This window comes from Balaenoptera acutorostrata, chromosome 10 (genome assembly GCF_949987535.1).
Source record: "Balaenoptera acutorostrata chromosome 10, mBalAcu1.1, whole genome shotgun sequence".
Classification (NCBI taxonomy): Eukaryota; Metazoa; Chordata; class Mammalia; order Artiodactyla; family Balaenopteridae; genus Balaenoptera; species Balaenoptera acutorostrata.
This window is the reverse complement of record NC_080073.1, coordinates 36,128,424-36,156,297: the sequence shown is the minus strand read 5'-3', so window position 1 is coordinate 36,156,297 and position 27,874 is coordinate 36,128,424. Positions and strand designations below refer to the sequence as shown.

Sequence of the window (27,874 nt, the reverse complement as noted above, 5' to 3'; positions counted from 1 at the left end):
TTCATTGTTCTCAAAACGTATATTTATGACTCCTCTCGGTACATCTTTGAGCACCTCTGCCAGGATCTCAGGAATGTGTAGAACTCACTCCCACGCTGTACCCCATGCCCCCCACTAGGCTTTGGTGACCAGGCCCCGCACGGCTTGCGCGATGGCGTCCCTGTCAATGCCGAACATCTTGAGCAGCTCTGCTGGTTTCCCGCTTCTTGGCACCTGGCTGACAGCCAGGCGAGTGACAGTGACGCCAGGCTCACCCACTACTGCAGAGGCCACTGCCTCACCTATGCCACCTGGACAAAGGAAAAGAGGTGAGTCAGGTGATGCAGCCTCAGGTGAGCAGTGGGTGGGTCCCCAGAGGCCCTAGCTGCGCCCCCGGGCCCTGAATCAGTCTGACTTTATTCCCTTTCCCAAGGATGGGGGGATAGCATATATACCAACCACCCTGCCCCACGCCAGTAGCCAGAGCAGACATCACCAATCACAGTACTTATTTTTTTCATAAGCCCAAATATGGCCTCTGAACCATATTTAACACCATCCTCTGGGCAGCTGTCATCAACCGACATCTGCACTTGATCTCAGGGTCTAAGCCCATCTATTCCCCTGGGGCCTGCCTTGGAGGAGAGAGTAGTGTGTATTTGTAGAGGATGGCTTTGTGAAAAACTCATAAAAGCCAGAAATTTGTGTCGCTTTCCCAGTTTGATTCTGCACAACGGCCTTAACTTTCAGGTACTTCAGGGACATGACCACTGTGTGCTCTTAGCACGGCTGGAACCCTCTCAGGCTTCCTGAGTCAGGCAGGGATCCAAGGAGCCATTCCAGCCATCGAGTTCAAGGGTCCCCAGGCCAAGCCTGAGGTCTGTTAAGGGGCCAAGTCCCAGCTGCTCTGGGTTTCCTGGGCCGCAGCTACCCTCCTGGGGCTGGGATAAAGGAGGATGTCCAGCCCTGTGCCCCAGCCCTCCCAACCCGTGTGTCCCCGGCTCTGTCACCTTCACAGTAGTGGTCCTCCACAGTGACGATCCTGCCCTTGGTAGCCCGGGCACTGTCGAGAATGAGCTTCTTGTCCAGGGGCTTGATGGTGAAAGGGTCCAACACGCGAATGTTGATCTTCTCTGTGAGGCGAGAAGAAGCGGGGCGGGCTGAGGGGAAGGAGCTGGGCGCCGTGGGTCTGCCCTCTGGGGGCCTCTGATGGACACCCTGCGAGGGGGCCTGTCACACAGCTACCCACCCCCGATGGCTCGGCCACCGCCTCTGTTGAGCTGTGATGCCCGTGTCCTCCGCACCCACCCCTCCACCTTGGAGCCTCCCTGGCCTGACAGGAGCAGCAGGTCTCAGGCAAGAAGAGGAGCGCCTCCTCTCTCCCCTCACGCCCTGGGCTGCACTATCTTGGCCTTTGGACCAACTGTCAGGGAAAGCCAGGGGGACGGCCACCTCCAAGGGTCTGCCCTGAGGTAAAGTGAGGGCATGTGGGGTGGTGGGGAGGGGAGCTGTGGCTGCAGGCAGGACGGTGTCAGGTCAGGAGGATGGGTCAACCCTCCCCCTGGATCTCCAGCCCGTCTCGCTCCTGCTCTGGCCCTCCCCCTAGTTCCTTAGAGCTCTGTTCCTTATGCCTGGGCCTCTTCGACACCCTCTTTGCTTATCAGTTCCTACTCACATCTGAGGTCATTTTCTTTTTTTTTTTTTTATTTATTTTTGGCTGCATTGGGTCTTCGTTGCTGCGCACGGGCTTTCTCTAGTTGCGGTGGCTTGTCTTGTTGCAGAGCACGGGCTCTAGGCGCGTGGGCTTCAGTAGTTGTGGCACATGGGCTCAGTAGTTGTGACTCCCAGGCTCTAGAGCACAGGCTCAGTAGTTGTGGAGCACGGGCTTAGCTGCTCTGCGGCATGTGGGATCTTCCTGCACCAGGGCTTGAACCATGTCCCCTGCACTTGCAGGTGGATTCTTAACCACTGCACCACCAGGGAAGCCCTGAGGTCATTTTCCTAAGGACAACCATGTCCGCCCTCTCCTGGGTGCTCAGCACGGCTGAAATCTGTTGTGATTCTACTGCAGGGGAGGCTAATGCCTGTCTTCCCTACAGCTAACACTCGTGAGCTCGCAATGATAATAATAATGCCAGGTCACGTTTATTAAATCCTCAGGACAGCCCCATAGGGAAGGTGATAGTACCTCCATCATGGATGGGGAAACGAGGCACAATGATGCTGAATAACATACTTAATTAGAAGCCAGCTAAGTAGATTCAGGCTCCAGGGCCTCTGATCTGGCCACCATGCTGGGCACACAGGAAGTGCTCCAAGCCTGGCTTTTAGTAATACTCTCATCATTTAATTAGATGAGATTTTTCTTCACCCAAGACCGGGTCTGCAGTTAGCACCCCATCTAAGACTTTGTGGGTCCCGCCCTCCTTACCTTTCTTTAGCAGGTCAGCAGCAGCCAAGGCCTCATGCAGGGTCACCCCAGCCCCGATCACAGTCACCTGGTCGTCCCTGCTCTTCAGGACCACCTGGGGGTAACATGGGGGCCAGTGAGGCTCAGGGACTGGTAGACTGGGGTGGGTCCTGACCTCAGGCTCGCTCTATGCGGTCTCACTGGGGCATAAACCACACTGACCTTGGCCTGTCCGATTTGGAAATCCTCATTGTTGTTGTAGATGATGGCGTTTTCTGGGCGGCTGGTTCGGATGAAGCAGATGCCCTGGAATGAAACAATAACTGAGGATTTCAGGACGCAGGACTTCTAACCTTGAGGACTGGAGTCTTTCCTCTGCAGCACGTGCCTCTCCAAATATTCCTCCTGCGTGAGAGCCAGCCCCAAGCCCCAGATGGAAGATAACTTCTCCATCAGGTAGACTGGCCTTCAATGACTGCATGCACCCCCTCCACCCCCCGCCCCAGAGCGCTGTGGCTCGCCCCCTGCCCTCAGAGGAACGAGAACCACGTGAGACATTCCAGTCAATGGCAGCGTGGCTCTTGTTCAGGATTCAGTTCATTCTGTCTTGGAGAATCCAACTCGGGGAGGGCAGACAGGCATCAACTGCTGGATTGGCCGGGGCTGTCAGGATGCTCAGTGGTGAAAGACAACGGTGTTCAATTAGCAATGTCTGCCACGCAGCAGGAAGGGTGGTGTGTATTTCATTTTTCCTGGTCTAACTCCTCCAAGCCACAACACTAGTGCAAGGTCAGGAGACACCACTCTGGGGCAGCAAATGACCAGCTCTGGGCCTGCGTGCTGGCCTCCCTTCCTGTTCCTTTAGGGAAGCGCTAGCTGCCAGCTGAAGAAAGAACAGTCAAGTGACCCACCTTTCTATTGGCTGCTAATTCCACTGCCTTCTCCGTAGACACCCCATCGCTTGGGTAAAAGACGGTTGACATGGGGACAGACCGAAACAGAGCCAGATCTTCCAGAGCCATCTGGGAAGGCCCATCTTCCCCTGGGGTGTGGGAAAGGATATGCTGAAGTACGACCTCATGCGTGGAATGGAATCCTGGCCCCAAACCCTGTTTCAGAAGTCCGGGGACAGAATTTCACGCCAAGCTGGCGGGCTATCCCCGTGTTAGTGTGACATGCTAGCTCGGAAGTGTTTTCTGCCACCGTCATGGTTCGTCTGCTAAACTGCATTGTCACTGTGTCCCAGAACATGGGCATCGGCAAGAATGGGGGCCTGCCCTGGCCCCCGCTCAGGTAAACAGAACTTGGTGATTATGGGTGGGAAAACCTGGATCTCCATTCCAGAGAAGAATCGACCTTTAAAGGACAGAATTAATATAGTTCTCAGTAGAGAACTCAAGGAACCTCCACAGGGAGCTCATTTTCTTGCTAAAAGTCTGGATGATGCCTTAAAACTTATTGAGCAACCAGCATTAACAAATAAAGTGGACATGGTTTGGATAGTGGGAGGCAGTTCCGTTTATAGGATATCCAGGTGTTCCTTCTGATGTCCAGGAGGAGAAAGGTATTAAGTACAAATTTGAAGTATATAAATAGGACAATTAATGTGAAAGTGATTTCTGATCTATTTCAAGCCTCCTCCTCCCCCCCCCAAAAAAATTATGTGTTTTTTGTTGTGGAGACTTTTGTTGACTTTAGATCTATGGATAATTATTTCTAAGCAAAGTACTTTTATTCCCCATTAATCTTAACTACACTGTATCAGATACCATTTGTGAAACATTTCCTGCTGTAACTGCCTGAATGCCCATCAAGAGAGAAGAATAGGTGACCAGCAACTGCCTAGGGTAGAATATCTACCAAGACAGCCCAAAGTGGCAGAGTCCCCTGGTAGCATGAGTTGAAACCAGAGCCTATAGAGTTAGGACCTAGGCAGATGGATCCAAAGGTCAGAAATGGATTATAAACAGAAGAGCTAGCATTCAGTTATTAAAATTAGTCAAAAGAGGGACTGTGAATTACTTTATATCACACTTTTGAAAAAAATTCTGTTCACTCAGACTAGGAGTCAGTAAGTTGAAAACTCCAGGATATTCCACAGAGATAGTAAAGAGGCAGGTACGAGACTACCTTTTCGGTGGTTAAAGGAGAAGGTCTGAGACCTTAGAAAACTTTGTTTCTGACCTTCAATCAGATTGCGTGGGATGTTACAACGATAGAACAAGAACTGGCTGCTCTTTACAAAAAAGAATAACCTAATATCAAGCATAATGGCTAAAATTTAAAAGTCAAAGAGGTAAAAATTAAGAATGAATATTTCTAGAAACCAAAATTAGTAAGTTAGAAACTAAACTTCACAGAATTAAAAAATGAAAATTAAAACATGTTTTACCCATCACGTTAGCAAAGATTTAGATGAAGTATCCAAAAAAAATAGCATTTTCTGCCTTATAAATTGGTACAACCTTTTTAGAGTGTAAGTTAGCAATATCAATTAAAATTCAAAGTATTCTGGGTTTGAACCCAGAACTTCCACTTCTAGAAATTAATCCTGAACAAAGAAATGGACCCAAGAGTATTTGTTGCAACTTTCTTTTTCAAACTTGGAAGCAGCCCAAATGTTGATTAATAAATAACTAACCAATATGTCTACAAAATGTAAATCTGTAGCAGTTAAAAAGAATGAAGTACTGACAGAAAAATGCCAAAAATTGCTCAGTAAAAGAAGCAAATTGTGTGTAATACTCAAAATGTTTAATAAATGTTTATGTGTGGGAAAAAGCAAAAAAAAAAAAAAAAAAGAACTCCGGGGAGGTCACAGGCGTGAGCACGCGGCCGCAGCTCCTTACCGATGGACACGCCGCAGTGCGAGCCGCAGAGGTTGATGTTGCTCTCGGAGATGGCTGCCATGCGGATCTGGTCAAAGGCCCGTGTAAAGAAGGCTGCAAAGGTGCTGCAGAAGGGCACCGTCCTGTCACGTGTGGCACAGCCCACGGCGATGCTCACCTGGGGGCAGAGTGGGTGGTGTCAGCCCCGAGGAGGGAGAGGGTGGCCAGGGGGCCCAGGACCCCCAGGGCCCACCTCTTGGGAGGTGAGGGTTCCGTCATCCTAGTAACTGTTAATTCTCCTCCTCCCATGCAAGTGATCCTGTGCACCCACTGACTCCACAGTCTGTTTCCAAACTCCTTCAACTTGAAATAGTAATTTCACAAGTTCTCTTAAAATCACTGTCCTGGGGAACACTTTTCTAGCAACAAGCAAAGCCTTTCACAGAGCAGGCTAGTAAGCTTGGGCATGGATGGTCCATCCTTCCCAGGCCTCTGCAAGTCTCCTCCACCATCTCCCTGCCACCCCAAGGCCTCTGCAGAGACCAGCCCTCGCAACCCCTCTGTATGCCCAGAGGCTCCAGGCCCCAAATCCTGGCCCCGAAGCACTGAGTGCAGGCACTGGTTCTAAACTGGCATCACCTCCACAGCTCTGAAACCCACCAGCTGACAGGAGCCCTCCTTCCCCAGCCACCAACCTCCCCGGACTCTCCAGCTGCCAAGGCTGGAAGCCAGAGACAACTTCAGGTTGAAGAAGAACTCTGGATGCAACAGAGTCAGGTGGTCTCCAGCGGGAGGAAGCTCCCAGTTTCTAGAAGCCTGCAGGCCAGACTGGGCTCCTCGGCCAGGATATTTTGAAAAACAGGACAAAACACTGTTCCTTATTTAACAACCATAGATCCTGACAAGGAGCTGTTAACCCAACTGTGTGCATGGCAGGGGTCCGCAAAGTTCTCTCATCTCTGTATTCCACAGGGTGGCAAGGGCCAAAGCCTTGTGCATAAAAGGGCCCAGCGGACTTTGGCTGCTAGTTCCAGCCTCCTGGCTGTGCCTGCCCTTCCACCTGTAGGGCCCTTTACCCCCCGAGAAAGCCCATCCACCACAATGCCTGGCCTGCGCGCAGCATCCCCTGCTCAGCTCCCCCGTGTGCACTCACCCAGCCCTTGGGTGTCACAACACCCCTCTGCCACCAGTTACTTGAGGTCAAGGGTCAATGCTGGGTCCTAGCTGTTTCTAGGGCCTAGCAGGCACCTGGCAGTGCCAAACACGGCTGCTCAAGGGAACAGGAGGGGTTCAGCCCTGCCCCTGCACCCCTCAGACCCCAGCTGCACCCACCATGTTCTGCTCAGCAATGTAGCACTCGATGAAGCGGTCTGGGTGCTCCTTTTTGAAGAGTTCTGAGAAGGTGGAATTCTTGGTGTCCCCGTCCAGGGCGATGATGCGGTCGCTGGCGTGGCCCAGCTTGGCCAGGGCCTGCCCATAGGCCTTGCGGGTGGCTATCTGTAGGGAGGAGAGTGGGAAGGCTGAGCACCTCGGGGGGCATGTGGCCTGGAGCCCAGCTCAGCCTCTGGGCCATAGCTTCCACCAGGGCGGAAAAGGGTAAAAACAGGAAGCCCAGCAGCATATGGCCCTGTGGAAACTTCTGTAAGGTTGCCAATAAGAACTTAAAACGATGAATGTCTTGGGTGCAGCCTCTTGTCTCCAGCCCGGCTATGAACCATCTGAGCTGGAAGAGATGTCCTAACACCCCCATTTCCCCAGCCCTGTGACAGAGGCCTGTGAACTCGCCCCACTCTGCACGAGAATACACTGAGGGCCTGGGAGTCAGAAAGCCTGACTCAGGTGACAATGATGGGTCCACAAGGGGGAGTGCCCAGAGCCGGGCAGGCCTGCCCTTTGCCTCTGCCTGGCCAGAAGTGGGGGAGTCCTGAGCGCAGGCCAAGGCCATGATGGACCGGGGCTGGGGGAGGACTCAGAAGCTGTCAGCTTTGATCCCAGTAGCTTGCTGTGTGACTATGGGCAAACCCTTGCCCTCTCTGAGCCTCTGCATGTAAATAATTCCAGAGCTGGCTGGCCCCATGAAAGAACTGGCAAGAGCAACATCTCAGGGTTCCTCCTGACCCCCAACTAATCTAATCTCTCTTCTCTTTCCCGGCCCCACCCCTGGGGAACCAGAGAACCGGTGCTACCCTAGCCCAACCGGTCCAGAAAAGTGAGGCCCAACTGGGTACCTTGTCCCCAACTTTGTAGCTGGGTGGGGTGGGCATTCGGATGTTGGTGATGTCCACTGAGGGGGTGTCCTCCTGCGGGGGTGTCGCCAGGATCTTCTTTTTGCTGTGGATCTGGCTGTAGATTTCCTGGATGATCTGATCAGCCATGTTTTTGGGGAGGGGCTTCCCATGCCAAGACTCCTTATCTTCTATCCCTATGGGTACAACATAGGAGGGCAGAGGGACAGGTAAGGTGAAAGCTCCCAGAGGGCCAGGAAGCTGCTCGAGGGGGCCTAACCCTCCACACGTTAGGGGCAGGCCACCATGGGGGTCAGGGAAGGAGGACCATGGTGACCAGCACTCAACTGCAGGCCCCCGTTGAGTAGCGGCCCAGTCCCCCAGGAGCTCCCAGTGGGGAGGGGGCATGTGTGGTAGATGAATGTTGCTGGCATGCCACCCCATCCCATTCCCCTTGCATCACCTCCCCACCCCAAGCCTGCACAGCGTGGGGTCTGCTGTAGAAATCACACTCAATTTGTTGAATAGGCTGGGAGAGGAAGCTGAGGCCTAGGGCAGGGGGAGCACCGCCAAGGTCACCTATGCATCAGTGAGCAGCAGACGGGGCTCTGTAAGCCCCCAGGTGCATCCCCTGCCGTGGCATCTGGCCGCGTGGGGACCAGTGAGGCTTAATAACCCTCTCCTCTAAGGTCACCTCAGACGTCACCACAGCCTGGAGAAAGCCAAGGACTAACCCTCCCAAGCAGCCCCCAGGAGCTATGAGGTTTCCAGAGCCCACGTGGTGGTAACACCTGAAGGGTCAGCATCAGTAGCACTGAGGTCATGACTGTATCCCAGAGTCCTCTCCCAGAAGGTTCCAGAGCTGTACACTTCTTCCCAGATACCAGTAAATATCCTCATTTACCTCAAGTCCACACAGGCAGAGGGGGACGTGACCCCTGGTGGGCAGGGGGAGAGCTGGGCACGTGGCACAGTGAAGCCAGCCCAGAGCGGGCAGTTGGCTCTTTTAGTGCCAGACTCCCTGTATCCCTGGGCAAGTCCCTGGCCACTTCTAGCCCCATCTTCCCATCTTTACAATGGGCAAGGGCCATCCCAGCCCCAAGCAAGGGTCTGGAGCCTGGGCCTAGGTGCTAGGGAGGGACTTATGTCTGCATGGCTCTCAGGCCAGGCACAGGAACCATCTTCCAGACCCTCCTGGGCTGCCCACCCACACAGGCCTCTGGAATCACTTTTCCATTGCATGAGGGGTACCCCGCTTGCCTCCTAGGGAAGAATCTAGGTCTCCCCAGGCTTTCCTGGGGCTCCCTGCATCAGCCCTTTGGCTCAGGGCAGACAGCTGGAGCTGTCAAGGTCGCTCTGCAGATGCCAGGCAGGGAGTGTCCTCTCTCCTTACCCACAGTCCTTTCCAAGTCCTCCCTCTCCTCCTGCCTACACATGACCCCCAGTCGAGACCAGCCAAACCAGGGTCTAAATCCCAGCTCAGCCACACGGCCCAGCTAGTCTCATGCTCCCCCTTCCCTGGACTGGGTGCACTCCGCTGAGGAAGCAAGGGGCTGGCTCAACCCCCGACGCGGGCTCTCAGAGGCACGCCTCCTAAACCCCCCCTCTTCAGTCAGCCGCAGGGCCCAGTCCCGGGGTGGTGGGTGGAAGGAGACTCGAGCATACAGACCTGTGATGCCTCGACCCTTGAAGGTCTTGGCAATGATGGCCGTTGGCTGGTTCTTGACCTGCCCGAAGGCCTTGCACAGCTCCTCCACGCTGTGTCCATCTACGATGATGGCGTGCCAGCTGGGGACAGAAAGAGGGCGTGAGGGGCGAGGGCCCTGAGAAGGGTCCTGGGGAAAGGCTCTGCCCTCGCTCCACTGCACGGCTGCGATCTGGAAAAGAGCTGGAGGAGTTGGGGCGCCTCAAACCTGCCGGTTTGATTTGGGTTTAATTTTCTCTTTTCACATTGTTTTACTTCCTCTTGTTTGCCTTTGAACAGATTTTCCTCCTCTCTCCTAAGTAATGCAAAGCCTAGTTCACTTATTGTCTTTCATTCCTGAGCTATTCATTTCCTACTGAAAGCTGCTTTTAGGACAATGCACTGGGTTTGGAATCTACTACTAGATTTTTGATGAATTTTTATTTAAGGGACACATCCGATCACTCCATAGATGCTGGACGTGGTGCCGGAAACTTGTATAAAATGAGCCATGTTGAGGAAGGAGCCTTTCTCTTTCAGGCAATCCCTTTTGGGACACTTTTTGGCAGATTAATAGTAACAGAAGTAGCAGCTCACACTTACTGAGTGCCCACTCTATGTAGGCACGGGGCTGAGCACATATTAACCCATTTAAACCTGTTGTTGGGCTTCCCTGGTGGCGCAGTGGTTAAGAATCCGCCTGCCAATGCAGGGGACACGGGTTCACGCCCTGGTCCAGGGAGATCCCAAGTGCCGCGGTGCAGCTAAGCCCATGTGCCACAACTGCTGAGCCTGCACTCTAGAGCCCACGAGCCACAACTACTGAAGCCCGCGTGCCTAGAGCCCATGCTCCCAACAAGAGAAGCCACCTCAATGAGAAGCCCACGCACTGCAACAGAGAGTAGCCCCTGCTTGATGCAACTAGAGAAAACCCATGCGCAGCAACAAACACCCAACGTAGCCAAACATAAATAAATAAAATAAATAAATTAAAAAAAAAGAATAAAAGGCAAATTATTAAAAACAAACAAAAACCTGTTGTTGTCCCCATTTTATAGACATGTAAACTGACATACTGAAGGTGGAGTAATCTGCCCAAGGCCGCAAAGCAAGTTAAGTGATGAAGCCAGGACTTAAGGAATCTGGCTTCGTAGCCACAAGGTTATGGACACAGACCCAAGGATGCTGCCGGGGTTATACTCCAAGTCCCAGCCCGATGTGGCCTTGAGGAGGTCTGTCCCTGAGGCATGTTGTGGCTGTTTCTTCCCCTGTCCAACAGAGAATCTTTCTTCTCTTCATTTTCTCTCTATAAGGTCTCTCAGAGATAACAGCCCTATGTCTGCTGTGTGATCAGGTACTGCAACTCCAACTCGACTCTCCCTGGTCATCGGCTCATCTATGAAGGGTGGCCTTGGAGGCCCTGGACCCTCAGAGCCCAACTGCAGAACTTGTATTTGGGGTAGGGAAGGGACATCAAGGTGAGGCCCTCTCTGGCTGACACCCACCCAGATGGACCTCCCTGCTTTGTAACACGTGACTCTGAACTCACAACCATCCAAGGCTATGGGGGAAATCTGGAAACCCTATCTCCCGTTTCCCTATGAGAGGCCTGTTCCTCCTCCTGTCACAGGAGGTAACCAGTGGCCTGACGTACTGAGCGAGCCTGGTCCACACCATGCACCTCCTCCCTCCTCACCCAAGAACAAGGTGAGGATGTGTGAGATCACATTATGCGGAAGCTCTGAGAGCCATCACACCACCCAACGTGCCAGTAAAGGAACTTGCTCAGAGCTGGGCCTCAGCCCACAAATCCATGGCACTGGCCAGGGTGGCCACTTTAAGTCCAAATGCTCTGTGAGTCAGACCCTGAAGGGAGACCTTCTTTTGATGGGGCTTAACCTCTGGCTTCAGCCCCTGCATCTGCAAAGCTTCTGGAACAGAGGCCTCCTTTGCTATGAGGGTGCTCAGGCCACAGCCTCGTACGTACCCGAAGGCCTCGCAGCGCTTCTGGTAGACGTCCATCTGATGCTGCAGCGGGGTGGGGTCGCTCTGGCCCAGGCGGTTGATGTCAAGAATGGCAACGAGGTTGTCCAGCTTGTAGATGGCTGCAAAGGCCATGGCCTCCCACACGGAGCCCTCTGACAGCTCCCCGTCTCCCAGCATGCAGTAGACACGGTAGCTGCGGGGGTGCGGGGGTGGGGGGGTGGGTTAGAGACTGGCCCCCTTGCTTGGCCCATGTGCCCCTGGCCTTTCCCTCTGGGACGTGCAACAGCTGTGCCCACCCCAAGTCCACACCCAGTGAGGAAGGGGCTGTGAAGGAAGCTGTCAGGAGCTCCAGAAAGCAGTACCAGCTGCCAAGAAACAGAGCTCCAGACAGCAGTCTGGAGTTGTTAGGATGTGAAGAAAATGGTGAGGCTCACAGGGGCTAACTACTCACGCTGGCAGGAGGGCCTGGAGCCGCCCGCTGCCAGGGTGCACCCACCTCTCTCTGCCCCACCGTGAACCAGGACTGCTGCGGGAGCCCTGGGACTCGCTAAGTGGGCCAGAGCGACAGAGGACCTTTCTGCTCAGAGGAGCTGGGCCAGGGAGGCCATCTGTGATGCACCCTAGAGGGAGGCTTCAGGTGAAAATGAGCACTCACGAGGGGGCCTGAAGGCCGGGATCACGGTGTGCGCAGATGCCTCAAAGGATGGGCTCCTCCCAAACTTCTGGGGCTGGTTCTTACCCAAGACTAGAGCTGGGCCTAGGCTTTCTCCACCCCAGGGGCCATCTCCTGCCCTCAACACAGGCAGCCATGACTGTTCCAAAGGCAGTGTGACACGGTAAAAAGAGCAATGAAGTTGGGATAAATTACCCAGAAACAACCTTCCCTGGCCGGGGAGGGTGGAGCCAAGGGGTGAGGCTGGAGGCAGGGAGACCAGTTCAGGGACCTTGACCCCAACCCCCAACCCCTCAACTCTGCTTAGCACTGAGTAACACTCTCAAAGAAGGTAAGTGCAGTCGTTATTCCCAAAAAAACACACAGACAAGGAAACAGGCTCAAAGGTCAAGGCACTTGCCTGAAGATCATGCAGTCGGGGAGCAGCTGAGCGAGGATTCAAACACAGGCCCGACTGCCCAGCCCAGACTGTCCACTCCTTGCTGACTAGGATCGCACGTGGGGGAGGAGCAGCAGGATGCGGGGACCCCCTTTCCCCTGCCCAGCGTCCAGATGTGTGACCCCAGGGAGGGAGGCTGGTGCCTGGATGGCTCGGAGGGACACAGCCGCCCTGTTGCTGAGTGGGTCGGGCCTCCAGGCCTCCTTGTTGCAGGGCCAAGGCAGGGGAAGCTGAAGAGAGGTGGGGACGGCTGTGGTGCTGTCAGCATGACTCAGCACCCCTGCAGGCCTCCAGGTCAGGGAGGGCTCCTGCGTCCTCCCCTTGCCACACCAGGCCCGTACCTTCCCTTCTGCGGCCTCTAGCAGGCCAGGCCACTGGTTCCCCCACAAGGAGCAGAAGGTCCCACTCACAGAGGCTTATCTGAAGCTGGGTCTTGCAGGCTGCAAGGGGGGCCCGAAGACACCGCAGGGGTGGGGTCTGGCACAGCAGCTCCCGAAAGTGACCAGCCTGATGGGGCTAAGCCAGAGAAGCCTGTAGGGAACTCGACTTCCCCAAAAAGGGATTCTAGGGGAGCAGACTGGCTGCCTTCCCAACCCCACACCCACTTCCAAGGAAGCTGAACTGAGGCCAAGAGTGGAGTTCCAGCATAGCCTCAGACTCAAGTCAGGAGGGCGGCGTGGGGAGACACTGGGGGTGCTTGTGAACAGGAAAGGGGGCCCTGCAGAAGCCAGGGCTAACCCTGAGGCTGCATATTTCCTGAAGCTGTTAGATTCAGGGTAGAGCTACAAATGCCCACAGTCCTGAACTACCATGAAGAGAAGAGACCCTAACGAGAGGGCCAACATTTGCTGCAGGAGTTGGGAAACCACCTCAAATATCCAATAACAGATGACTGTCTAAACGTGTTACAGCATCCCCATAAAACAGAACAGTATCCAGTCATTAAAACTAGCTCTTGGACTTCCCTGGTGGCACAGTGGTTAAGAATCCGCCTGCCAATACAGGGGACACGGGTTCCAGCCCTGGTCCAGGAAGATCCCACATGCCACGGAGCAACTAAGCCCGTGAGCCACAACTATTGAGCCTGTGTGCCACAACTACTGAGCCCACGTGCCACAATTACTGAAGCCCAGGCACCTAGAGCGCGTGCTCCGCAACAAGAGAAGCCACCACAATGAGAAGCCCACGCACCACAACAAAGAGTAGCTCCCGCTCGCCGCAACTAGAGAAAAGCCCACGCACAGTAATGAAGACCCAACACAGCCAAAAATAAATAAATTCATTAAAAAAAAAACAACACTAGCTCTTGACAGTTAGGGTGTGAGAAAGTGTTCAGATTTTTCTAAAAAGAATTAGGTAAAGTTGTATAAATACTAGGATTATAAATCCATTAAGTTTCTTCTCACAATAACATGGAGGAAATAGGATACATTGTTAAGTGAGACTGATATGGGGGAGAGGTGGTTAAGAATAAGGAAGATGTTTCTTTTTTTTTTTTTTTGGCCACACCTCACAGTATTCATTCCCTGACCAGAGATTGAACCCATGCCCCCTGCAGTAGAAGCGCAGTCTTAACCACTGGACCGCCAGGGAAATCCCTCATTTCTTTTTAATGCATTCCTGTATTTTAGATTAGTATGTATTTTATAATCCAAAAAAAAAATTATTTAAAAGAGAAATGGGGAATTCCCTGGCGGTCCAGTGGTTAGGACTCAGTGCTCTTACTGCCGGGGCCCCAGGTTCGATCCCTGGTTGGGGAACTAAGATCCCATAAGCCATGTAGTGCAACCAAAAAAAAAAAAACAAAAGAGAAATGGAAGAGAGCCAATTGGATGTGTGCTCCCTGGTTGATGGCTGGACAGCCCTGACTGGAGGCTGGATCCAGGAACTCTGGCAGCTGGCGCAGCCTGATAATTCCCTTAACCCCTCAGCCTTAGCCAACCCTGGCCACTGAGAACCCAGCTAACCATTTTCTCCCTACACTGGCTTTTCCCATTATGTTAGGGTCAGGAAACGATCCTTCACGAGGAATTATTTCAAGCAACTGTAGAGAATAATTAACTCACAGCTCTGGTTCTGTGCCAAATAAAATACTCTTAAACACACATCCCGTTCTTTGTGACTTTCTTCACTGCATGGTGAATCACTTCTGGGTGTAGCTGAGCCTGGCCCCAGAGCCCAGCCCGGGAGGCTATGCCGTCAGGTAACACTGGCCTGAGTCTGGAAGGCCTCACAGCCCCAGCCCACCTCCTGGAGAGCTGTCTCAGGAACTTCCCCTGCACACAGTAGGTGCTCGCTGGGGCGGAGCATCCAGTCAGGCTCCCTGTAGCCTCCTGCCGCCTGCAGGCCAGACTCCCTCGGCCTCTCCTCTGGGAAGCTTCCCACCCACAGGGCTCCCTGAGCCTGCTGTGCTTCCCTCAGGCCCCTCAGAGCAGCCTGGGGACCCTGAATATGGACCCCAGATGCACACCCTGGGTTCACATCCTGCCTCCACCATAAGGCAAACATCTTACCTCAGTTTCCCCACCTGTGAGAGGGGCAGCTGTACGCACCTTATCCCCTTATCAAGGTGAAACCCTATAAAGCACAGAGGACAGGGCCCTAAACGGTAAAGGAATGAAGAAACCACTTTGACAGCCTGCAGCCAACACTCCTCCCCTCGGCAACAGAGACCTGTCTGCAGGCTACGGTGGATGGCCTTGTAGCTGAAACCTGCCTCGAGCGGGCGCTCTCCCAAACTGCCTGGTGCTGGAGCAGCAAACCTCTCTGACCAGGCTGCTCACCTTCCACAGGCCACTCTCTCCAGGGTTCATCTCTTCCCTGGCTGACACACGGGGGTCAGGGAGGCCCAGAAACACGCCCGGAACACCCCATTTTCTCCTTTCCCGAGGTAAAGGCGAGTGGCTCAGGCCTGGGTTCTCGGCACCTAGTCAGGCATTGAGGGGTGGGCCCACCTCAGACTTCCAGGGTCCAGGTGCCAGGCTTGGGGGCAGCACGGACTCATGAGCCAAAGCGCTCTGGCCAAAGAGCACGTGGCCCTGGACGCAAGCCTGGCCCTACCAGTCACGATCCAGGGACTCTGGGCGGGTCCCTTCACTCCTTTGAGCCTATTTCCTCATCTGAAAAGGGAGCTGGTCCTGGTACCAGCCTCACGCCACACATGCACGGTTAGTTACTCAGTTCCTACTCCGCCCTGGGCAGGCAAGGAGGTGCCTGGGGGCATCGAGTAAAGCTAGGCCACCAGGACCCCTCCCAAAACCATCGTGGGTGGGGGTGGGGAGTGGGAGTGTCACCTGGCTTTGTCGAAGTACTTGCCGGTGTAGGCCATCCCGCAAGCGGCCCCAAGGCCTTGGCCCAGGGAGCCCGTGGCCACGTCGGTGAAAGCTTGCTTCTGTCATGACAGAGGGCTACAGTTACCACAGGCAATGTTTCCCAGAAGTGCCTCCCAGGATTCTAGCCCTGTGACCTTGCAAGCCTCGAAGCCACACCCCACCCATACCCAAGGTGCAGGCAGGTCTGCAGAAGGCAGAGTGTGACTTCTCATTATTCCCCTACAGCAGTAATTGTGGGTGTGGTTCAAATACCAGCTCGGCCCATGGGGAGCTGGGTGACCTCAGGCCACGGACTGAATCTCTTTGGGCCTCGGTTCCCTCATCTGTAAACAGAGCCCACATTATTCACCTCACACAGTGGCTGGGAGAATTCATGACAAAACTGAATTATTTGGCCCTAGTGGGTGCCCAGATGGGGCGTCACAGTTTCCATGGTAACCCCATGAACTCCCAAATGTTTGCAGCGCCCTGAGGAGCACACCGGGCCCCTTCCGTGGGTGTCACCAGCATCCTGCTGCAACCCCTTTAGAGAATCCCTGGTGAACCTCTTCTCCCAAGCTGTGTCTAAGTGGCCAGGGAGGCCCAGCAGGGAAGGGAAGCCGGTGTTTGGTGCCTGGGGAGAGGCCCTTCCGCAGTTGACCCAGAGTGCCCTGGGCTGGGGCCTTAAAGGTCTCATGCTTCAGCACAAGCTTGGGGTAAACAGCGTGCCCCCAAATACCTGCTTCTTCCTCACTTTAATGCCCTCCTCTGCCCTCCAACACCCTTGGCTCTTCAGTGGGTGCCCTGCCCCCTTCCCGCATGCCTTGAGAAACAGGAAGTGGAAGCAGAGGCCTGGAGAGGCTCCCAGTGGGGTGCACTTACCGGGACAGGGTGCCCGTCCAAGTCAGAGCTGATCTTCCTCAGGTTCAGCAGCTCTGCCTCGGGCAGGAAGCCGGCTTCAGCCCAGACGGCATACAGGATGGGCGCTGCGTGGCCCTGCAGGGGATGGACGGTGGGGGGATGGGTCAGATGAGGCGCTGTTCCCGCCATGCCCCGAAACCCAGGGCCTGGCCGAACCGAACCTGCCGGCCCGGGTATCCCTTTCAGGAAAGGAAGCAAGTGAAGGCTACCTCCCCTCCTGTCATCCCTCTCCAGCCCAAGGTTCCCACAGCCAAGGCCGAGCAGGCCCTAGGACAGGTGCAGGGGGAGCGCAGCTGTGAGGCCCGAGGCCAAAACCCCAGCAGGCAGCCGGCCGCCCTAATCCCTGGGTTCTGGCATGTGAGCGGACTTGGACAGACTTCTAAGCTCTCATGCCTACCCCGAGAGACCAGAGGCCATGGAGCCAGGCCTGGGTACAGGTGGATTTCGGGGGTTCACGGCATAGTTTGTGGCTATGGTTCTCAAGCAGGGCGGCGGGGGGAGGTGGTCAGTGCCGGTCAGTGCGCCCCATCCCAAACCCTACTGCAGGGCATCACCACTCTTGAGGGAGCGAGCGTGGCCTGGGTACTGGCACAGCAGAGACGCGTGCAGAAAGCCACAAAGCTATACCCCAGACCTGGACTCCAGTCCTGCCTGTCAACACCACACATGGGTGGAACACCCAGATCATTTCCATTATCCCCTACTAATTCGGCTGTTTATTCCTTAGCTTGGGGTTAAGTTTACCAGCTGGGTCAGCACAGAGCAAGACACCGAGGGAGGGGCCGGGCGGAGCAGGTGGAGAAGAGTGGTGAGGGGCTGGGTTCACACCAGGGAGGTAGGTCCCCTTCTCACCATTTCAGGGCCCACCCAGCCCCAGGTGAAGGACAGAGGGCTGGCCTCCTACCTTGGAGAGCACAAAGCGGTCGTTGTGAGGGTTCCGGGGATCCATGGCCTTGTAGCGCATGGTGTGGAAGAAGAGGACAGCCATGATCTCGGCGGCGCTGCAGCATGACGTGGGGTGGCTGTGGCCCAGGAGAGAGACGGACGCATGCATCACAGCCCTGAACCCCTGATCTACAGGGCTTATCCCACGCCCACAGACAGGGACCTGGGGGTGCAGGTCCCAAGGAGTCACGGGCTTGGCTTGTCAAGAGACATGTGCTCCTCCCTCCTGGGAGGGTTACATGGGGTCTCAAGGAGGCACTGCTGGCAGCATGGGGGTTGCACCCTCCCAGGGGCCAACAGTCTGGACCCTCAGAGTCACGGTAATTGAAGAATTCTGGGGCTGGACTACAGTAAGAAAGGAGGAGGGGTCCAGGAGACTGCGGTGGCCCCTCTATGAACAGTTAGCTAAGTCCCAGTGGGACTGCCCAGGACTCTGCCCAGTTGTCAGGGCAACTTGGCCTCCCAGGCCCCCAGGGGTGCTGGGCCTCCTACGGCCCTGGGCAGGGGCTAACGGACGAAGGCTCCCAGCAGCCTCCACCCACAGGGTTGGTAGTCTGAAAGCTGGGCCTTCGGGCTCTCCAAGAGTATCACTGGGCTACTCGGCAGGCCTTTAATGGGCATTCTGAGGGCTGGTAGAACCACCAGAAACCATGTTTTTGCACAGAATTTAAAAGGCAAAGCAATCTCTTACCTTCTACAAAGGCTACAATCCTGGAAAAAATAAAAATTCCTTCTGCCTGAGACAGGGCTGGGCTGGGGCTGACAGCAGCAAGCGCCTGCCCTTCCAGGCCTGGAGCAGTGGGGTCAACGGGTCTCCCTTTTTTAGGCTCTTGTTCTATTTGTTGCACAGTTATTTGAATGGCTACTGGGCAAAGGACTTAACCAGAGAAAGTACAAGGATTTTGTCTTAGAGATGTGACTTATTCAGGTTTCTTAGGACTCACTTGATGGATTCAGCCTCAGCCCCAGCCCCCAGGAGCGGAGACTGGGGTCCCCGGCAGGACATGCTGTGATTCCTGAAGCCCTGCGGTCCGCAGTTTGATTACAATGTCAGCCTCAGGGCACGTGCCTCCCAGCCGCTCCCTCCATGCAGCTCAGCGCAGCCTTCTGCCGCTGCTCTGAGGCCCTTCACACTAAAACATGCCCACTGCCAAACTCAAGGGCACATGCACCACCTGGAGTTCACGTGGGCCTCCCTCCTCCCTGCCAGCCGGCTCCCGCCACGGGTTAGGGGTGAGTCACTCCCAGAGCAGACACATTAGTAGAGAAATCCGGAACTGTCCATGCTGGTTTAGTACCCACATCCCCAGCACACAATCGTCTTATACTTAACCATTTCTACGAACTCCTGGTCATGGGGAAAGACACTAGACCTGAAAGAGGGAGGTGAGGAAATGTGAACGAGAAACCTTTCCCTGCCTGGCAGGAACCCAACTCCCGTGTCCCTAGTGCAAAATTCAGCTGGGGGACACCCCAGTCGACACCAGCCAGGCTGACCTCCTGCCCTTCCCCTCCTAGGGTAGCTTCATCCCTGAGGAACCCTCTTTCAAAAGTCATGACCCTGTTAGGAGAACAGTGGGGGAAGGATGGGGGTTGAGAGCAGGCCAAACTGCTCCAAGAGAAAGAAGGCAGACATGGACAGGAGCTTGGCCTGCCCTGCCCCCCTGGCGGTTCCCAGGAAGGGGCTTCAGGGAGAAAGGGCTGTGACACAAGCACTTTCTGCACATGATGGAAGTGTGCCTGACCCAGGCAAAGCTGACGTGGTGGGAGGGAGGTCACCCATGAAGAGACACCACAAGTTGAAAAGTAGCTGATTTTAACCCTTCCTTGCGAGACCCATGGAGGTTGAGCCTATATTTCCTCCAAAGACTGCATCCCGGACACACTACTGGCCCTACCTTCATACCTGCCAAATAAAAACATACAGAGTAAGGGATCCCTGGGGGCCAGGTGTCTGCTCCACCCTACCCCAGAGCTTTCAGGGAACTCCCTCTGAGAGGTGTCCCAGGGTGGGGATATGGGCCACACAGGCTGTGACTTTAGCACATGCTTCACCTCCCCGAGGCTCAGCTTCCTCACTTGTAAATGGGGTGCTGTGTGGGGATGGCGGGGGGTCCCTAAGACAATGAACTCAAAGTGCCCAGGTTACCATCAGCCACCACCATTTGCTGGAAGACCAGATGCCACACTTCTCAGTGCCTCCAACTCCTCATCTGCAGGCTGGGACCGCGACCCTCTGCGGACCACGGGGCAGGCAGGAGGGAAGAAATGAGCTGAGGATTGAGATGGGGCTCTGCAAACCATAAACTGCTGAACACACGGGAGACAGTTACTTCTGGTGCAAATTACTAGAGGAACTTCAGTGTACAGAGTCTGTGGTCTGAGGGCCTGAGATTCTCCTGTAACCCCAGCCTGCCCTTGGGGGACAACTGTGGGCGGGGGCCCACCCCAAGGTGCTATACAGGACAAACCCATGAATGTAAACTGGCAAGAGGCAGGGAGGGGTGTGGGCAAGGTGGGAGGCTGCAGGGAATTTTATCCACTATGCAACTCTTTGTGATGCATGGGGATTATAAGTTTGTTCCAAAACCTGTCCACTTACTCCTAATTAGTTCAATCTATGAAGGCGGTGCTGAGGCCTTAGAGCTGGGCCTAGGTAAGTCTCCCAAAGGCCCCCCACCTCTGGGAGGACATTCTTCCAGATGTCTCCACCACCACCCTTCCCTTCAGCATTCACTCTGCTTGCTCACAGATTTCCCTGCAGAAAAAGTGCAGAGAAGATCCCTCACCCCCTGGCTGGGCTCCTCTCCATTATCAACAGATAATGCTGCCAGCTGCTGGAAGATGGCCCTTCTCCCACCCTACACATGTCATACACATGCCTCAAGGCCTCAGAAAATGAACCAGGGAGGTGAGCACTGCAACAGCCTCTCCAATGCTTAAAAATACAAAGAAAAATAATCTGTTATGAAGAAGAAATAAGTACCCAAAGGAAAAAGTAAGAAATATGAGTTGAAAACCAACAGTTAAGGTCCAACCTAAAAAGTTAAAAAATACAGTGAGCTCAAAGACAGTAGAAAGATAAAAAATGGAAATTTATGAAATAGGAAGCAAATGTTCAATTTTAAAAAATCGAAGTCAAGAGTTAGCTCTTCAAAAAGGAAAAAAAAGGGACTTCTCTGGTGGCGCAGTGGTTAAGAATCTGCCTGCCAATGCAGGGGACACGGGTTCGAGCAGATCCCACATGCCACAGAGCAGCTAAGCCTGTGCACCACAACTGCTGAGCCTGCGCTCAAGAGCCCGTGAGCCACAACTACTGAGCCCGTGAGCCCCAGAGCCCGTGCTCCGCAACAAGAGAAGCCACCGCAATGAGAAGCCCGTGCACCACAACGAAGAGTAGCCCCCGCTCGCCACAACAAGAGAAAGCCTGCGCACAGCAACGAAGACCCAACGCAGCCATAAAGAAATAAAGAGGATACTTAATGACAATATATTCCTATAATGGAATACTATGCAGCAACCTCAACAAGATCTCACAAATATGACACGTGAGCAAAGCACACTGCTGACAGATCTCTACAGCAGGGAAGACCATACTGTTTATGAATTTATACAAATGTTATAAGACTATAAGGAAAACAATAAAACGCAAAACTCAGTGTATAGTTCTTTCTAGGGGAAACCTTCCTTATCTGAGGAGGGAGAGACACCCAGCAGGTTCTAAAGCACTATTAACGTCCTAGTTCTTAAGCCTGGAGGTAGGTATACCCAGGTTCGTTATTTATAACATGTACATCATTTATATTCTTTTTTAGGTATATATTAAAAAACAAAATACTCAGGGGACTTCCCTGGTGGCATTCTTAACTAGTGGTTAAGAATCCGCCTGCCAATGCCGGGGGCACGGGTTCGATCCCTGGTCTGGGAAGATCCCACATACCGCGGAGCGACTAAGCCCGTGCGCCACAACTACTGAGCCTGCGCTCTGGAGCCTTCGAGCCACAGCTACTGAAGCCCGCGCGCCTAGCCCGTTCTCTGCAACAAGAGAAGCCACCACAATGAGAAGCCCACGCACCACAACAAAGAGTAGCCCCCGCTCACCGCAACTAGAGAAAGCCCGCGTGCAGCAACGAAGACCCAACGGAGCCAAAAATAAATAAATAAAATAAATAAATTTATATATTTAAAAAAAACATTAAAAAAGAAAATACTCAGGCAAGAGAATCTCAGGATGCCAGGACAGAAGCCATCCTTGTTCCTCCTGTTCCTAGAACCACCTGGGCTGACTCCTGCCTGGAAAGACTGCCTCCACACCTCAGACTGTGAAGAAACAGAGCTATGCCCCACACCACTCCCTCCGAGAAGCCCTCCCTGACCACACTATCTAAAATACCTTCTTCAAGACTTCCCTGGTGGTCCACCAGTTAAGACTCCACGCTTCCACTGCAGTGGGCTTGCGTGCAATCCTTGGTCGGGGAACTCAGATCCCGCATATCGCATTAAAAAAAAAAACACAAAAAACCTTTTTCCCCTCACTCATACTTGCCGCCAACTGACATTATATGTGGCTATTTGTTGCCTGTCTATCCTAGGTGCAACTCCAGCTCCAGGAGGGCAGGGAGTTTGAGTCTTTTCACTGTTGTAGCCTCGGGCCTGAAGAGCATCTGGAACAAAGAGTGCACAAATAAATGATGTATCCTGGCTCCAAGACTCTAGGGATGTGACCTCTCTGAGCCTCAGCTTCCTTTTTGTAAAATGGAGACAGTAGTAGAATCTGACTGAATGAGGTAGTATTTGTGTGTAAAGAGCTTAACACAGTGCATAGGAAAACGGCAAATGCTCAGTAAATATCAGCTCTAAAAATACCAGATATGAAGTCGAACCTCCTTCTCATTTTGAGGATGGGACCACTAAAGTCCACAGAAGGGGGAAGTACCTTGCCCAAGGTCACACAGCCTACCATCAGAAGAGCTAGGAGAAAAGCAAAACGCTAAGAGAAAGTGAAGAATGGATAAACAAAATGTAGTATATCCAAACAATGGACTATTCAGCAATAAAAGGAAATGAAGTACTAATTCATGCTACAACATAATGACCTTCCAAATATTGTGCTAAGTGAAAAAAGCCAGACCCCCAAAGACCTCATTCTGTAGGATTCCATTTATATGAAATATCCAGAAGAGTTAAAATGGGAAGTGGTAAATTCACTAAAACTTACTGTAAATCACTGTCAATATACTAAACTTACTAAAAGCCACTGGACCATACACTAAGAATGTTATCATATGAAAATTATACCTCACTAGAGCTATAAAAGGATGATTTTTAAAAGGAAGAAGGTGCTCAGAGCCCAGTAGAGGAAGTACTTGAGCAGCCACACTCCCTTACCCAGTTGTGCAGCCCTCAGAGATTACAGCCAGGCCATGGGTGAGACTGACTTCTGAACAAGAAGGCCACACAGTGCAGGCCCCCCGCCAGCTAGACCCACATGCTGGGGCAATCGCCAGCTCCCACCAGCCCACCCCATGGAGTGGACTTCACCTCACTGTTCAGGGCAGGAGCACAGAGTCTGCCTAAGGACCCAGCGTCCAGGGCTGGTAGCTGTAGTCTGTGGCAATAAAGGCGTTCCTGATTTTGTGAGACTGGGCTCTAGTGACAACAGGCCTCTACCTAAAGAGGCAAAGTCAAGGGGAGTCAGAGCTGGTGGTCCAGGGGCCACAGTGTGATCAGCTCATGGGAAGACAGAACACCTCAGACCCTAGCAAGGTGGCTGCACCAGGTTCCCAGCTTCAGGAAGCACTGCCCATCAGCCCTGCTGAGTTCAGAGGCAAAGAACAGAGTCATTGCAGGACAGCCGGGTGTCCTCACACAGAGTTGGGAAATGCTGCTGCTGGGGTAATCTCAACGGGCTTGCTCTTGCCTCAGTCAGGGCCAAGCTGGGGTGAAGACAGCCCGAATGGAGAAGCAGGCCCAGGCAGCAGTTTTCTGCCCAGAGAGGCTGGGCCAACAGGGGCCCTCTGAGCACTCAAAGCCTCTCTAAGCACCAGAGCTGGGTAGCAGGGAGGGATGTACTTCCAGCCACTTCAAGGTCACGTGGACCCCCAGGACATGAAACCCACAACAGGAGGTGGCAGGACCCCAGAGCTTGCTCCTTCTGGTCCCCCAGCCCCACCCCAGAGAAACCCAGTTCAAAAACAACCTATCTGTGAACTTCTCTTTTAGAGATGGGGAAACTGAGGCCCTGGGATGGGAAGGGTCTTTCTGACAAGGGCACAGCCAGTCGGAACACAGCCAGGGTTAGATTCGTCTCCCTGTGCCCACCAGCCAGGCCTGGCCAGACCTTATGTTCCTGAGTATCCACCCCAACACTGTGGGTCAGAGCCCCGAGGACTTCTAAGCACAGCCCGCGCCTCCAGAGCCGGGCCTGACTCTGATGGTGTCCTCAGATGACACTCAGCATTGTTTGGATAACGCCAGTCTAGCCCGCTTGCTGAGAACTAAGAAATCTCCACTATGAGCCTCAGCAGTAAGGGCCCCTCTGACAAGGCCATCAAGTCTCATCTTTTAAAGCCTGGATGAGCTGGACCCTTGCCACGGCTGCCACAGCTCCCCCAGCACGCGGAGGGAGGGGCAGGTGACCTGGAGAAGCTGTGGGTGCTGCCACAAGGAGCCCTCTGTGCTGGCTCTGTCCCTCAGCTCCCTGGACACAGAGGCCAGTGTCCTCACTTCCCGGGCCTGGTGAGGTCCACTGTCACTTGGTCAGTTATGGCACAGGAAGGGGAAAGCTACCAAGATATCAGGACTTCACCGAATCCTGAACACCACGGCCTGGTCCTCACTGATCCAATGTCAGTCCAGCCTCCACAGTGACCATGAAAAGACTTTGGCCAAAGTGCTGTTTCACAACCGGGGGTGTAAGCTCCCCCAAAAAGGAGACAATCTGACAGGATGGTCACTTTGGCCATGACTGCACAGAGCCAGGGCCTCAAAGCTGAGCCTTCACCTGATGGACCACACCCATTGCTGTGAGGGAACAGTCGGCCTCAAAACATACATCCGGAGACCTGTTGAAGTCTTCCTTTACTGGTTTTTTGTGTGTGTGCGCACACAGAGCTCTTGGCACATGCCTTTCAAAATCTCTTGTGACAGAGGTAGTATTAGTAATGTTACTTCCTTCTGAAAAGTTAAGTTTTTTCTAAGTATTTCTTTTTTTTTTTTTTTGGCCTTGCGGCAAGTTTTTTTCTAAGTATTTCTTTCCTTCATTTTTTACGCATGCTTAAAACGAACAGGAATCACTGTATCTTGCACTTTTTCTTCTTGTAAATGGACACTTTGAGTTCAGTGAGTTCCTCCCTAAGGCATTACAACAGTAAACCTGGGTGTAACTTAGTTGCCAAATCCAGTATCTTTTCCCCATAGAAATCAGAGTTTAACTATCTAACAAAGACCCAGGAGACCTATTGGACACCCTCTTCCTTTGGGAGCCCCCCTCCCCCAGTTGTCAATGTTATTTCATTTCTCTCCAAGTGCCTTCAAACTGACTGAGATCCCCTATCACTGTGCCTTATCCTCCCCTTTCTAGTTTCTCTCCATTTTCTGGCCTGGTGCTGCCCAAGAACTCTTCCTGGTTAACGTGAGCCCCTCACTGGACAGCATGGAACGGCGACCAATGACCAGCTTGGGCAAGTCACTTAACACACTAGCCTCACTTTCCTCATCTATAAAATGTGATATGACAGCATCTGTCTCATAGGGTTATTCTCAGAATCCATAAGATAATATTAGCAATAAAGGATGCTCTGTGTCACACCAGGGATACTTACTGACCACTCAGGAACCCTGTAATTGTCTATAGGTTTTATCTAGACCTGTAAGATGCTCAGAAGTGTAACACTATTTTGTGTCCCTCCAGCTAGACCGCCAGGAATCTGGCTAGAGAGCTCCTAGCATACAGCAGGGCTCAACAAGGTTCTGCAGGGCAAATGATCCCCTGAAGTGGTCAAGGGAAGGGGATCCAGTAGTACTCACCAAGCAATATAGGTGTGCAGACCTACTGTGTGCCAGGCGGGGGAGAGGGCACCAAGAGTAAGCCAGATCCCTGCCTGGCCAAGGGATACCCCGCATGATTGGGTATCAGTGTATCTCCACTGATACAAACCCAGTGGAGATAAAGGGTCCAAAGAGTGCATGGTGGGTGGGGTGGGAGAGGTGGGATGGGAGGGCAATGGCCTCCCAGGAGAGGTCTAATCCTTTCTGAGAAATGGGTGTCTTAAAGGCACACAGGGTGAGTGGCTACCTGCCCTGCTGGTCAACAGGTTGACTCATTAAAAGCATATCCTGTATGAAATCAGCCAGAAGCTAGAATCTTGTCTTTGTTCTAAAGAGAAGACTTGGCTGGGAAGGTTCCTGGAAACCATCCCCCACCCAGACTTCAAAATCATTTCATGAACCCATGACATGCTGTCTGGGCAGCCTCATGCCCCGCTCCAAAGGGCTGGAATCCTCAAAACTACTCAAGTGTGTAGGCGCTACTATTGTTCCCATTTTACAGAGGGGGAAACAGGCTCTGAAGTGACTCACTAGCTGATCCTCTCAACTACCCCACCTGATGCCTCCAGCTGCACAGTGGCCAGTTATCATTACTGTCCCTTGCAACTGGCCATCTTCAGAGAAGGCTCCCTGGGATGGGCAACAGCCTTTCTCCATCTTCTGGGCCATTGGGGCTGGCGGGAAAGAACGTTGGGAGATGGGCCTCTGACTTGAGAAGAGTGCACCTGGAGGCTGGCCCTGCATGTTCACCCCAGGGCCCTGGGGCTTGGTTCTTGGTTCTCTTAACCTTCCAAGTCTCCCCTCCTCCACCCCATCCCCTCCTCCTGCCCCCACCCCAGAGGAGCTCTTAGACCTTCCCTTCACAAGGGATGCCAGGGTTCTGCATCCACGTGGCCACCTTCCTCCTCACTCCCCACTCCTACTCCCCTGGAGTCTCAGCACCCCTGCTCCAGAGCCAAGGGTGGCAGGAATGTGACTCTGAACAGGAATGTGAGGTGGAGGAGGGGACGGGTAGTTTGAGGTAGGGACAAGGCCGGGGCCCCAGGCTCCTCTGCAAGATGAGGGGTTAAAACAGGCGCTCTCGAGTTGGGCAGCATGGGTTCAAATTCCAGCTCTCGCCGCGTGTGACCTCGGGCAACTCACAAATTCGGAGCTTCAGTTTCCTCACGTGTGGGTGCAACGTTACCAGTTACCAGGGTGGAAAGCGTCCAGGGGCCGCGCGTGCCGAGGGCACGGTACAGGGCTTGTCTCTCGGCGAGTGGGCACTAATGGTGGCCTTCCCGGCACGGCCGGCGAGGGGCCTCCGCAGTGCGGAGCCGCGTCCCCTGCGCCTTAGAGCAGCGGGGAATGAGGGGCCGAGCCGGCCTGAGGCCTGCTGGGAGCCGGGCCCCAGCCGGCGGAAGCCGGGCCGAGCGCGGGCGCGGCGGAAGGCTCCTCCGGCGCTGACCTGCGAGGCGCGCGCTCCGCCATCTGACCGCGCCCCCGGCCGCCTCCCTCGTGGTGGCACCGTGCAGCGCGACATGGAGCCGGCGTGCCCGCGGCCCCGGCGCCCTCGCCCTGCGCCCCCACTCACCCCGAGCCGGCCGCCGTGGTGGCCTGGATGGAACTGATGCGCAGGCGGTTGGCCGTGTCCTTCAGGGCCTGCAGCTTCTGCTGGTCTGGCTTATGGTAGGCCTCCATGGCGCGGCCGGGCGAACGGGCGGGTGGGGAGGACGCGGAGACGCAGTGCAGCGTAGCCGCAGGCAACTGCTAAGGCCGGACGCCTCACGGGGGCGCGTTAAGAGTCCCGGGAGCCGCCCGCGGGGGCGGGGCGCCGGCATCACCCCAGGTTGCCCCGCCCCGCCCCGCCCCCGGACACGCGGAGGCAGCCCCGCCCCAGCCCTCCGGCGCTGATAGGAAACCGAGGCGGTTGGGAGCCTGGGAGACTCTGGACCCGCCCCGATGCTGTCCACCCGCCGAACCTCTCCGTCTCTCTTTACTTCCTCCGAAATCTGCCGGGCAGCTGCGGGCTGCGAGGCTTCTGTGAGTCAGGCTGCACTGCCATGCCGGGATTAACCACCGACACAAATAATGTGATAATAATTCCAGGTTCTAGGCCCGGCTCAGGGTTCTCCGGTTGACTCGCATCTTCACTGCAGACCGCTCTCCTTCCTCTGCAAAGCCCTGGAGTGAAACTGAGAGGGGAGGCTTCATTGATTATCCTTTAGTAAAAATGAGCAAACTGAAACTGGCAAGGTCAATTAAGGTCACAGGGCTGGTGCGTGCAGGGGGTTCTGCCCTAGGAAACACGCCCTATCCTCAAGCCCCAGCCCCAGAGAGGGACCCCAGGGCTTGAGGAGCCTGTAGGAGGATGAGGATTATGAAAATGAGAACACATATTAGTAGTAATGATAATATCAGCTAATGTTAACTGAGAAATTACTA

General features: G+C 54.1%; 1 protein-coding gene and 1 pseudogene across 1 annotated transcript; one reads left to right on the top strand and one right to left on the bottom strand.

The window, feature by feature from the left end:
- On the bottom strand, positions 1 to 27,228 carry TKT (transketolase). The gene is made up of 14 exons (XM_057554713.1): positions 27,024 to 27,228; positions 17,361 to 17,478; positions 16,418 to 16,531; positions 15,518 to 15,615; positions 11,114 to 11,305; positions 9,112 to 9,230; positions 7,446 to 7,639; positions 6,550 to 6,714; positions 5,239 to 5,395; positions 3,301 to 3,431; positions 2,612 to 2,695; positions 2,411 to 2,504; positions 990 to 1,112; positions 1 to 290 (listed from the first exon to the last, which is right to left on the bottom strand). The coding sequence occupies exons 1-14, from the start codon at positions 27,128 to 27,130 to the stop codon at positions 115 to 117; spliced, it is 1,872 nt and encodes a 623-aa protein (XP_057410696.1). The 5' UTR covers positions 27,131 to 27,228; the 3' UTR covers positions 1 to 114.
- LOC114236801 (dihydrofolate reductase-like) lies at positions 3,597 to 3,936 on the top strand (annotated as a pseudogene).
- Positions 27,229 to 27,874: the final 646 nt, after the last annotated feature.

What these genes read in the sequence shown, in the direction of transcription:
- TKT (XM_057554713.1), bottom strand. Translation starts at nt 27,130, where the DNA reads ATGGAGGCCTACCATAAGCCAGACCAGCAGAAGCTGCAGGCCCTGAAG. An exon ending in GCACTGCGGCGTGTCCATCG is followed by an intron (nt 3,432 to 5,238) that starts GTAAGGAGCTGC and finishes CCCACACCCCAG; the next exon opens with GGGAAGATGGGCCTTCCCAG. An exon ending in TGCTGACCTGCTAAAGAAAG is followed by an intron (nt 1,113 to 2,410) that starts GTAAGGAGGGCG and finishes CTCGCCTCACAG; the next exon opens with AGAAGATCAACATTCGCGTG.